The sequence below is a fragment of the Lemur catta genome, chromosome 7 (genome assembly GCF_020740605.2).
Source record: "Lemur catta isolate mLemCat1 chromosome 7, mLemCat1.pri, whole genome shotgun sequence".
Taxonomy (NCBI): domain Eukaryota; kingdom Metazoa; phylum Chordata; class Mammalia; order Primates; family Lemuridae; genus Lemur; species Lemur catta.
The window spans coordinates 42,687,139-42,699,527 of record NC_059134.1 but is presented as its reverse complement, the minus strand read 5'-3'; the positions used below and the strand labels follow the sequence as shown (position 1 = coordinate 42,699,527).

At 38.2% G+C, this 12,389-nt stretch overlaps 1 protein-coding gene across 2 annotated transcripts in view; it reads left to right on the top strand.

The window, feature by feature from the left end:
• The window catches only part of FAT3 (FAT atypical cadherin 3), a 489,892-nt gene that overhangs the window by 134,317 nt on the left and 343,186 nt on the right, over positions 1-12,389 (top strand). For both annotated transcript variants that reach the window (XM_045557142.1, XM_045557141.1), the window contains exon 2: positions 9,349-9,663. In XM_045557142.1, the coding sequence (XP_045413098.1) occupies positions 9,349-9,663 (315 nt within the window). The remainder of the gene's footprint in view (positions 1-9,348; positions 9,664-12,389) is intronic.

Below are 12,389 nucleotides of genomic sequence, written 5' to 3'. Positions count from 1 at the left end.
TTCCTATTACCAAAAAGTGATACTAACCCACTGTGAGGAGCTCAAGGGCTTGGAATTGCCTCCTTTTTCATGATAATGGACACACATGGATAGATCAGCAGCATACCTCAGGTAATGAAAGACTCCTATTCTGTGCTCCACATTCCAACTTTGCCACTTGATTAGCTGGGTGATTCACTTAAAATCCTCAATTTAAAAAGTACATTGAAGTATACATTTAAATATATATCAGATATGTGATATAATATATCTAAGTATTTTAAAATATATGCATGTATAACATGTATAAACTTGTCAAAAGACTAAATTGTAACAAATGGACAGATCTTAATTGGCTTTTATTTGCAATTCTAGAATCAGGCAACACCTCATTCTGTAGAATAGAATGAATGCTCTGATGAGCAGAGCAGAGGAGGTTGGCTTTATAGACAGAAAAGGGCTGAAGAAAGTAGAAATGGAACAAAAAGCAGATTGGTGGTTTCAAAGTTACTTTCCTTGTAAAGGTTAAAGAAAAGGGGACTCTCTTGTCATGCTGGCAAAAATGGGCCTGTTTGGGGATTTGGCTATTATCTCTTTGTCTCCTGTTTTCTTAGAAGGTCAGATCAACAGTTTATTAATAGTTTGGCTTGGTGGCATGGAGCGTTAGCATGAGTGACTCCATTTTGGTTCGGTCTGTTAGGCCTGGTGCAGGAGCTCAGTCCAAACTAATGGACTCCTGTATATTTTATTTAATAAACTGGAAAGTATTTGAAGCATTATATATTTGAATGAAGTGTCTTATATTTCAGACTGGCAGCCATTATAGATATGGCTATGGGAGTGACTAGGGGGACTCTGGCTGAGCCCAGAGGATAAAAATCTCCATTCTTCCTTAATTGTTACCACACTCTGTGCAGAACAATGATCCCTGTTAAGGCATTAAGGTTCAGGGATGAATAGAAAAGATAGAAAAATGGTATCTGTGATCCTGCTGGGGCAAGCAAGAGTTGGCCAAAAGTGGTTATAGAGCCCATGAAGGAATTCCATGTGCTTTTGAAGAAATAAGCAATTTAAAAATGCACTGAGATGTTCATATTCGGCAAGAGTAGGTAAAGGATCCAGGGGACACTGTATATTTCTTTGTGCCTTCCTGTGAATCTATAATTATTTCTGAATAAAAATTTACTGAAAATTGTGAGTTCATGTTTTAAATGGCTAAAAATAAAGATCAAATATATCATGCACAAGTAAACAGACTCTATTAGGTGTATCTACAACAAATATGCCATCAAGGTACTTTAAAATTTGTTTGTTTTTAACAGCCTCAGAATCTATAATACTTATCTCAGCAGAGTGTTTTTCATCATGTTATAAGCACATGACCCCCAAACATTCCCTGAACCATATGTTCACAGGTTATTTGGAGCTGTTGTGAGTGTTTGGGTGTCATTCCGTTGGGGGAATATGTCATTTTAGGCTTGGCATGTGGCATATGGGGCTATGGCTGGAAAGTAGATAAGGTGAATAATTCAGCATGCAATATTTATCTGATTATGAACAGCTTCATTTTTCCCTTTCATCTCAAATGTTTAGAACTGATTCAGTGAGCATAATGTACATATATATTTTTTCTAATATTTGTGAATAAAGGACAATTATAGCAAATACATGCTTCATGCTGGGATCAACTAATTCAAGTTCAAGCTGTGCACAGTTCTCCAGCAATAAATACATACATACACACATACTGTCTGTATATCTGCTTATGCAGTTAAATATTAAGATGTCCAGAAAATTATGATCTGCTATTGCCTTTATTATACAGCAAATAAAAATCAAACAGGAAAAGTACAATTTTATAAACATAAGCATACCTGAAAAATAAAGAGTATAAAAATCGCAATTGTTTTTCTAAAGAATATTTTTAAATGACATTTTCATAAACATCAGGATAACATTTGATCAAAGCAATTGAATCCACTTTGGGGATTTTGGTGACAAGTGAAGATGTGAGGGGATGCATCCCTGTCTGGGGTGTTCACTCGAGTCCTTTCCACTGAGCTGTGTTATCTGAAACATGCTAGAAGCTTATCATGGATGATTTATTTTTTAATGAGGTTATTAATCACCCATTCCTACTCCCACTCAATATGCACTTATGAATGAACAGAGGTCACAGCCTATTGACTGAGAGACAGAGATCAGGATGGAGAAAGGACCAGAAGCCTACATGGCACATGGGGAAGGAGTTCTTAGACTGGAGCATAAAAGACCTGCAAAGAGATGCTTATCTTCTGACACTTGAAGAGCTGTCATAGGTGAAAGGTTGTTTGCAGACTTATTCTGTTTTATTCTGGTATGTGGGTGGGAGGACAGGTAGAAATGACATCTGAAATTACAGAGACAACATTTTTGCCTCAGCGTGAAGAACTTTGCTTTAGCTGAAACTGCCTAGTAAACGGTGAGGGCCCTGTCTCCGGACTCAGAGCCCAGGCTGGGTGCTGGGTCAGGAATGTTGTGGAAGGGATGCTTTCACTAGGAGGTCAGTTGTACCTAGTGTTCTCTGAAGTCCCTTTCAGGTCTGATGGAGCGAGGCTGATTTATCCCTATAGTGATGTAAACTAGTCTACTGCTGATTCAGTGTCATGAACACACATTTATTGAGTGCCTGTTGTGTACCAGGCATTATTGTCTGCAATGAGACTATAGCAATTAACCAACCAGAGACTCTGCCCTTTCTGTGTGCAGGCAGATGGAAAGGGACTCTTTTCTGGAAATGAACACTCCAGGACAGTGTTGAGTAATAGAACAAGGACATGTCACAGACATTTATATTCTACATGTTTTTATAAGTCAAAACAGGCTCTCTTTGAAGAGAATCAATACTTCTTTTTAAAAATACTCTACGAAGATATACCAAGATGTATCTTTTTATGATTTCTACAGTCAGTATGGAGAACTCAAATAAATTATGATATGAATTGGGTACTGTTTGCTGAATTAATGACCCTTCTCTATCAGAGAAGAAAAATAACTTCATTGGACATAAAATCGTATGTGGGTTTAATATCTATATAGATTAACAAGGCAATATAGTTTTGATTAACAACTGGTCTCAAGCCTGCCAGACTAAGTTTGAGAAAAGGATCTTACATTTATCAGCTGAGTGATCATTGACAAGTTACATAATCTAAATCTCTGTTTTCTTATCTGTAAAATGGTGATAAAAATAGTAACTACCTCTTTATGAGTACTTGCATTAACAAATTTTTGCTGGATGGATGAAGGATTTAAAACATTTAATGAAGAATGAATTTATTGCACCTATCATAGTACCAGGTGCACAATGCTTAAATAGTGATCGATGTGGAAGTGACGATGATGATAATGGTTGTAAAACTGTCTCTGTTTGGAGATGATATGATTGTCTATGTAGAGAACTCCATGGAATTTATAAAAAACCTGTTAGAACTAATAAGTGAGTTTAATAAGGTTGCTGGATACAAAATCAATGTGTAAAAATCAACTGTATATACTAACAACAAACAATTGAAATTAAAATGTCATTTACAATAGCATAAAAAACGTGAAGTGTTTAGGGATAAATTTGACAAAAATGCGAGATCTGTGTACTGAAAATGAAGCATTGCTTAGAGAAATAAGACAAATTAATAGAGAGAAATGCCATTTTTGTGGATCAGTATACTCAAAATTGTCAAGTTGCTTGTTCTTTTCAAATTGACCTATAGGGTCGATGTAATCTCAGTCAAAATTCTAGTAGGTTTTCTAAATTTCTTGTGGATTCTAAAGCTGATTCTATAATTCATACAGAATCACAAAGGATCTGGATTAGCCCAAACAACTTTGGAAAAGAAGAGCTAAACTGAAAGACTTACACTTCCTTGATTTCAAGACTCATAAAGTTACATTAATCGAGACAGTGTGATACTGGCATAAAGGTAGACAAATAGATTAATGGAACAGAATGGAGAGTCAAAAAATAGACCCATACGTATATCAATTGTTTTTTGATACAGGTACAAAGGTAATTCAGTGGAGAAAGGATAGCCTTTCTAACAAATGGGGCTGGAACAATGAACATCTACATACAAAAAATATATATATCTTGTACCATAAACAAAACTCAAAATAGATCATAAATATAATTATGACACCTAAGAGTATTAGACTACAATAAAACATAGGAAGAAATCCTTGTTAGGCAAAGATATAATACCAAAAGCATGACCTGTAAAAGAAAAATGGATATATAAGATATTAAAATCTAAAATTTCTGTGCTTCAAACATCACTATTAGGAGAGGGAAAAGACAAGTCACAGACTGGGAGAAAATATTTAATATTTGCAAAGCACATATTTGATAAAGGATTTTATCCAGAATGTATAAAGAACTGTCAAAACTCAAGAAAACAAACAACTCAATTTTAAAAATAGGCAAAACATATGAACACTTAAGAAGATATTCTGATGGAAAATAAGCACTTTAAAAGATCTCAACATGATCAGGAAGATGCAAATTAAAGTTACAGTGAGATACCATTACATACCAATTAGAATGTCTCAAATTAAGACAACTGACCACCTCAGATCTGCCACAAGTGAGGATGTAAAGCAACTGAAACTCTTTGTATGTGCTGCAAGTGGGAGTGTAAAATGGTGAAAATATATATCTACCGTGTGATATAGTCACTCTACCCATAAATTATTACGAAAGAGTAATGAAAGTATACTTTCATACAAAACTTATAGATGAATGTTCTTAGCAGTTTTATTTGTAATAGCTAAAAACTGAAAGCAGCTCAAATGTCCATAACAGGTCAATGGTTTAAAAATTTGTGGTATACCCATACAATGGAATATTACTAAGAAATGAAAAGGAAATGATCTATTGTTATAGACACAACATAGATCAATTGCAAAGTAATTATTCTGAGTGAAAGAAACCAGAAAAAAAATCATACTGTTTGATTCAAGTTCTGTAAAATTCTAGAAAATGCAGAGTAATCTATGATGACAGAAAGCTAATCTGTGGTTGCCTGGGGGTAGAGAGAGTAGGGAGCAAGGGATAAAAATGGGAAGGCAGATACTTTGGGGGATAGTGGATATGTTTGTTATCTTGATTGTGGTGATGGTTTCATGACTATCAAAACCTACTAAATTGTTTGCTGTAGATACGTGAAGTTTATGGTATGTTGGGTACCTCAATTTTTAATAAAAGCAATGAAGAATGCATGGTGGTTACTACAAAGTTAAGGGCTCATGCCATGTGATTTTGGCAATCCTTGGTCAACTTCAAAAGTGAGGTTTTGATTGATGAAAGAGGTTATGTGGATTTACATTTTTGGTTGTGGCCATGTAGATCATTATTATTAGCTCCAAGAACATAGAAAGAGTGAAGAAATGCCATAATTGCACTTTGATGTGTTAATATGATTAATATGACACCTTGGATGAATCTTAAAATAATTAACACCTTTCAGAGTCATTCTTTTCATTTTGTTCTCAAATTTTTGGATCGTAAATATGTTGTCTGAACACTATGTTCGAAGATACACATTCACACTTCAGTTACTTAGTAAATACAGCCATAGACATATTTTAATAAAAGATGATTCTAATTTTTAGGAAAAAAGTCTGATCCCTCATTAAGAGTAAGATAGAGTAAAATCCCACCTATATATTTTAATTTGTATTAGTGGATGCCTCTGATCCAAGGACTCCTCAAATTGTTTAATGTCCAAAGCCTGTGATATACCATCTTCCAGTTTGACAAGTGAAGAAAAGAGAATTCAGTGACTCCAGGAATCACAAACCAATTCTGTGAATGCACATCTCTATATGTATGTGCATTTGTGTGTGTGTGTGTGTATGTTCATAACACATGTACATATGCAACTGCATACATGGCTGGTAGTCAGGCAAGGTGACAAACAAGACTGAACACAGCACTTTGGGAGGCCAAGGTAGGAGAATCACTTGAGGCCAGGAGTTCAAGATCAGCTCGGGCTACATAGGAGACCTCATCTCTATTAAAAAAAAAAAAAAAAGAAAAAAGAAAAAAAGGAGAAATAATCTAGGCTTGGTGGCATGCACTTGTAGGTCTAGCTACTAGGGAGGCTGAGGCAGGAGTATCGTTTGAGCCTCAGTGTTTGAGGCTGTACCGAGCTATGACTGTGCCACTCTACTCCAGCCTGGGCAACAGAATGAGCCCTGTGTCTATAAAAAAGAAAAGGAAAAACAAAAAAGACTGAAGAACTTTTTTGGTTTTGTTGGTTATTGAGTTATGTTCTCTTTTTAGTAGCCTTACTTTGCTGTTACCCCAAAAGGCCAGGGACTGTCATGAAAAGGTACGTCATGGGAAAATCATGAAGACCATGCCAAGAATACCATATTACCAGAGAGGAAAAAACATGGAGCATGACAGTCCATCCCAAACTTCTCACCTCTCAAAATTGCCCCCTGCTTTGGTGTGTGGTTACTATTAACAAGGCTTAGGTATTACTTTTGATTCACATAAATTTAACATGTACTCAGCATCTATGCCACAAGCATTTTGCCAAATTCTTGGCATACATTTAATGATCACCACAATACTGAAAGATGGGTAGGAAAACTAGGTTTGCTTGGATTGAACATCCTGTCCAGGGTCAAATAGGTAGAAAGTAATGGAATTGCAACTGGAGTATTTGAGGCAGAGAGAGTTGGGTTCTTCTACAGTTAACTGCAAGACCTTGAGCAAGTTACCAGCTTGGTACCCTCATCTGTAAGAGAGAATGATAAAGTTCATGTTATAGAGAAGTTGTGTTGCAAGTCTCAGAGCACATTATAGGTCTTCAGTAAAAGCTATTTCCCTTGACTACACCCCCTTCTTGTTCTAGATTATTTTCCCCTCCTGGTATATCAGCCTAAAACAGATGAAACTGAGTCCTTCTGGCTGTTGGCCATGCAGTTATCCTTCTAGCACAGCTCTTTTCATTAGAAATCTGTCTTCTTAAGCAGGACTGAGAGTCATTTGAGGACAGAGACCATACCCTCTCATTTATCTCTCTTTCTCAATGTCCATCATAAGGTCCAGTCGATGCTTGTGAATTGAAAGGACAGGTCTCATTCATGAGGTGCCTCATGGAATCTTTAGGGCATTTTTTGTGACCTGTACCCCTCACCCCACCTTACACCTATCTTCTCTTTGTTTCCATTCCAGAGGCTAATTGATTCCCTGTCATTTGTCCATCTCTGACTTGCAGAGCTCTGGTTTCCTTGGGTGGGAGCACCACCTCTGTCTGCATGGCAGCTCATGGCTGTAACTGCACCACAAAACTGGCCATGGTGTCTGCGATATGCCTGTGTCCTGTCCTCAAAGATGTGCTCACACCTGGCCAGATCTCCATCCCTCAGATCCTTCTGTGGACCTTGATGCTATGCTGACATTCTGTCCTGTCTCAACCCAGTTTTGTAAGGCTAATATTCTTCATTCAATCAATGAACACACATCACTGTGTTTACAAGCATTATTTTTTTACTTCTCTTCTTTTCCTTCCTGTTGTATTAGATGGTATCTACTCTCCTAATGCCAGATTGGCATTTCTATTCTGACTTTCAGGTATCACCCATGATTCTACAGAAACCCATTAAGTTTTATATATTTCCATTGAGAATGTTTAAGATTGTCATTTGTCCCATGGACAGATAGCACTATGCAGGGTTCTTTGGTGAATAATTTTGGAACTGTAACTTCAACATCAGTTATATTATCTCCCTTTGAATACTTTAGTTCTGAGTTTTAGGCAACTTTGAGTATTCCAGCCTCTTTCTGGACAGATGCCCTCTTCCCACCCAGTTGCTATTCTTGGCAGTTTGCTTATGCAGGGTCCATAGGCCAAGTTATGTGCCTAATTTAAGCAAAAGTCCAATAGGAATACAAATGATGGAGGGTTCAAGGGAGAACTGGAGGACTGTTTCTTGACTCCTTTCAGAGATGTCTCTTATGGCTGTGGTCCTCAACCCCTGGGCCTCGGACTGGTACCATCCATGGCCTGTTAGGAACCGGGCTGCACAGCAGGAGCTGGGTGGGGGAAGCATCATCTGCATTTACTGCTGCTCCCCATTGCTCACACCACTGCCTGAGCACCGCCTCCTGTCAGATCAGTGGTGGCATTAGATTTTGCATTATGGTGAGTTGTATAATCATTTCATTGTATGTTACAATGTAATAATAGAAATAAAGTGCACAATAAACGTAATGCACTTGAATCATTCCAAAACCATTCCCTGCCCACGCACCCCCACCCCCAGGGTCCGTGGAAAAATTGTCTTCCGTGAAACCAGTCTCTGGTACCAAAAAGATTGGGACCGCTATTTTATGGTATGAGGATTTACATGGATTTCACACTTTCTGTGAGCCCCTGACTACTTCTGGAGTTTTTATAAGCTAAACCCAGAGTTTTCCCAGCATGGTGGACGTTGCTCATGATCCTGTGCCTGTGGTAAGTTTCTGTAGCCTGGTGATTGGGTGGGGGCTGTAAAGACATACAAAGGCGCTGTGTTTTCTCTTTCACTTTTCTGGCAGACATCTGACTTCCTGGTTGGCACTGGTTTCAACCATGAAATGGGAAAGTGTGAGGGAGTAGACTGGGCATTTTCGTGCTCCTAATTTAAAAAGATTCTCCATGAGCATCTCTCACACTGGCTCAGAGTTTATTGGGGCCCTCTGTAGAGTTCTTGAGGGAGCTAGAGCTCATTCAGAATGTGTATTGGGTTGGCTTCTTTGATTGTTGTGGAATTACTGTGACATTTGATTTTCAGGGAAACATATGAAGGAGGCTTACATCCTTGCAGGCAAAATATTTTCCATTCAAACAGACAAAAGAAACATTTGAGAGGTCTTTCTTGTTTTTGTGAATGAACAGATAAAACAATTTACCCTAGGAGAGCTTTTTGTTGCATAGGAAATCAATTCAACACCAAGTCAAATGGAGATATTGACCCAATCCTTTGCTGATTTCCTGTGCAATATGGGAATTTGACCCCGGCCCACTGTCTTCCCAATCCTCCATAGCATCTCTTCTCTGTGCGTGTGTGTGTTTGAGCATGCCTAGCTCCAAAATTCAAATAAAGTATTGTGAATATAATTATATTTCACAAATGGTAGAAGAGCAATTTAATATAGTCTTGCAGAAAATCATTTTCTTATGCAAGGAGTGATGGCTTAATTTAATCTCATATTATGGGTTTTGGTGTTTTTTTCATGTGCCAAGATTATTTAGTGCAGTCATCTGAAATTTGGGGTTGTTTACTTAAAATGCCTTCCCATTTTGCTACAGCGGTCACGCCCTCTCTGCTTTCTCTCAGGGGTCATCACTGCTGCAGACATCCTGGATCGGGAGACAACAGGTTCATACTGGCTGACGGTGTACGCCACAGACCGGGGCGTTGTTCCACTCTATTCCACCATTGAGGTCTACATTGAAGTCGAAGACGTGAATGACAATGCGCCGCTGACCTCGGAGCCTATTTACTATCCCGTTGTCATGGAAAACTCTCCAAAGGATGTATCTGTCATTCAGATCCAGGCTGAAGATCCTGACTCCAGTTCCAGGGAAAAACTGACATACAGGATTACAAGTGGGAATCCTCAGAATTTTTTTGCCATCAATATCAAAACAGGTAAGGAAATGGTCATATGGCTTTTTTTTTGGTTGGTATTCTAGCTTTTTAAATTCATCAGTCTGACACCTGCTGTTTTCACTTATTTATTTTATTGTCTAAAGAATAGCATCCTCCTTCCTGAGGGGTGGGTTCTGAAAAGCTGACCATTCCTTCTGTCTGTTTGGTATGTTTTAATTTCATCTGACACTGAGGTTAAGTGATCAAGAGGCTTTCACAGAAAGCCTTAGACTTACTTTACTCATAATAACAAAATGTGGCTCCCAGACCACTCAAAAAGCCAATTGCTTCCTTTTCTTTCTTGGGAGAGAGTGACCTGGCCCGTGCTGGGTTCTTTGGGTAAAGTGGATTTGTGACGCCTCCACCTCGAGGAACTTCCTCCTTGCTTGACCTCAGTCTGGCTTGCTGTGAATGATCTCCTTTAAAGCTTTTAACTTTAAGCCCCAGATTTTTTTTGTGATCCCTGTACTATCCATCAATGAAGTGTCAATGTTCAGAAGAACTTCCAATGTCTCAATTTTTATGTAAAATATGCAAAACTTTAATTTTCTGTTCTTTTGCTCAAAAGTTTCTAGAGATTGTAATGAAAGCTTAAGTTGTTGCATGAGGCTCAGAAAGGCCTAAGGATCAGTAGCAGGTGTGAAGTTTGGCTGAATGCATTCTAATACAAGTAGGTACACTGGAAAAATGCTTTGCAGAGTAAATCTTAGAGGTTCAATGCTTTCTTGTGATTTGTCTCTTTTAGAGCTGAACAAGGGATTAAAACACTCAGTGTTGTGATGGATGGGGTTTTAATTTGTTGAAATTTAGAATAATATAATTTTATTTCACCCCTGGGCAAGTGAGTTAATAACTGGTCAAAAGTTAGGCGAGGTTGGTATTTGTTAATGTGGACAGATTCAACTTTCCTGACAAACTACTGATCCCATTGACAGTTATTTCTCCTGCCTATATCTGTTAAAGTAGAAACATACAGCTGATCCCAAGCATTTTATAAATGTCAGATTCCCATTAACATAATTTGAAGATAATACTAGGTTTTTTTCCCCAAAACTATTGATTTTCTCTGATAATGAGTGGGTTAGTCATTTTGTTAAGCAGACTTCTGCATTCTAACAGTGTTGAATCAGGATTTGACTTGTGTTTCCGTGTAAGACAAAGGGTCATCAGCTTTCAGTGTCTGAGTGAAGCCTGCTTGTTCTGGAAGAAGGAGGCTCAGAGATCTGGAGCCTGGCCCAACCTTTCAGAGCCCCAGTAAGTGGGGGAACTACCCATACACCTGAGAAGGGACACACACACACAGCATGCTGGGAAGCCCCCTCCTCCTGATTCACTCCTGCTATAGCAAAGAGCTCCTTAAAATGTGGCCAGATAAATGAGTTCAGTCACTTTACAAATTCAAGAGTAAGGGTGAGGGAGGAGGGAGAGAGAGAACAAAGACAAAAAAATATCTCAGTAAAGAAGTTGAGGACACACACACCTTCACATTTGCAGCTCAGTGAGTCTGAAACACCCCCAGATTATCCATCTTCTATCTGATGTCATTGCCACTTGAGTCATTAATGGTGGGTCCAGGATTCACTTTTTAATAAGGTAAAAGACACTGTAAAAGGGAAGTTCCAACTGTTCTTTTCCTCCACTTAGGACTGAAAATAGAGGATAACTGTCAGAGGGAAGAATTTGGGTTGGATATAAAGAACTTAGCCTACATTAATGTGCAGACAAGAACATGTACACTCATGTCACTAAAACTTTCTTCTATTCAGCTTTTAAGAGTTTGCGCATGAACTTTCAGAAGGCCCTATACTATCACAATGTGGCCTACATTGCATAATAAGAGCCTTAATCATATTCATAATTCCTCTGTTCTTGCTATAGATTTTTAAGTGTTTGTGCCAGGAATGTCATTTTTGTCTAACTTGTCTGATTGTCTAAAAGAAATATACAGCATACTTTGTAGTTCTCAGTCACATAATAAGAAAATACTGGATTTTCTTTATCCATATATTCAGTCACCAAGTGTTTATTATACCTATAACTTTCCAAACAAGATCTAATAAATAGGGTTATAAACTGAAGATATGGTTCAAGCCTCTCAGGGACCCAAAATTATATGAAATTAGCAAATACTTATGATAGCGTGAAAAAGTACAGCAATTGATTATGGTAGAGGAGCTTCACTCAGTATGGGGTTAGATTGATGGTCAGGGAGGGCTTCCTAGAGGAAGCCACATTTGGAGTAGAAGTCCTGGGTTTCAAATCCTTCTGCATGTCCTAACTTGAAAATATTATAGACCACAGTGGAGAAAACAGACTAAATCAGTCAGTCTTGACCTCACCAGCTTCCTGACCTTGGGTAAGTTATTGAACCTCTGAATTCAGTTTTCAGTGAGAAAGGATTGTTGCAAGGAATATAGGAGTCCTCACCTGAAATGCTTGGCACGGTGCCTGGCACAGTGAAATCCCACAACAAAACTTGATACCCCATCCTTACTACTTTACTGTAATTACAGGCATGCCGTTTAATCTCTTTGGCCCTCACTTTCTTGTTTGGAAAATGAGAATGACCTTGCTTACTCCACATGAAGAGTGAATGCTATGATGTGTTTGAAGGCCGTTGGTTACCTACAAAGCTATTTAAGAATCATGTTATTACTATGCCTGTTTCTAATGAGATTCACAGAACCCCAAGCCTGGTGAAATTCTTGCTAGCATGTTTTCTGGGT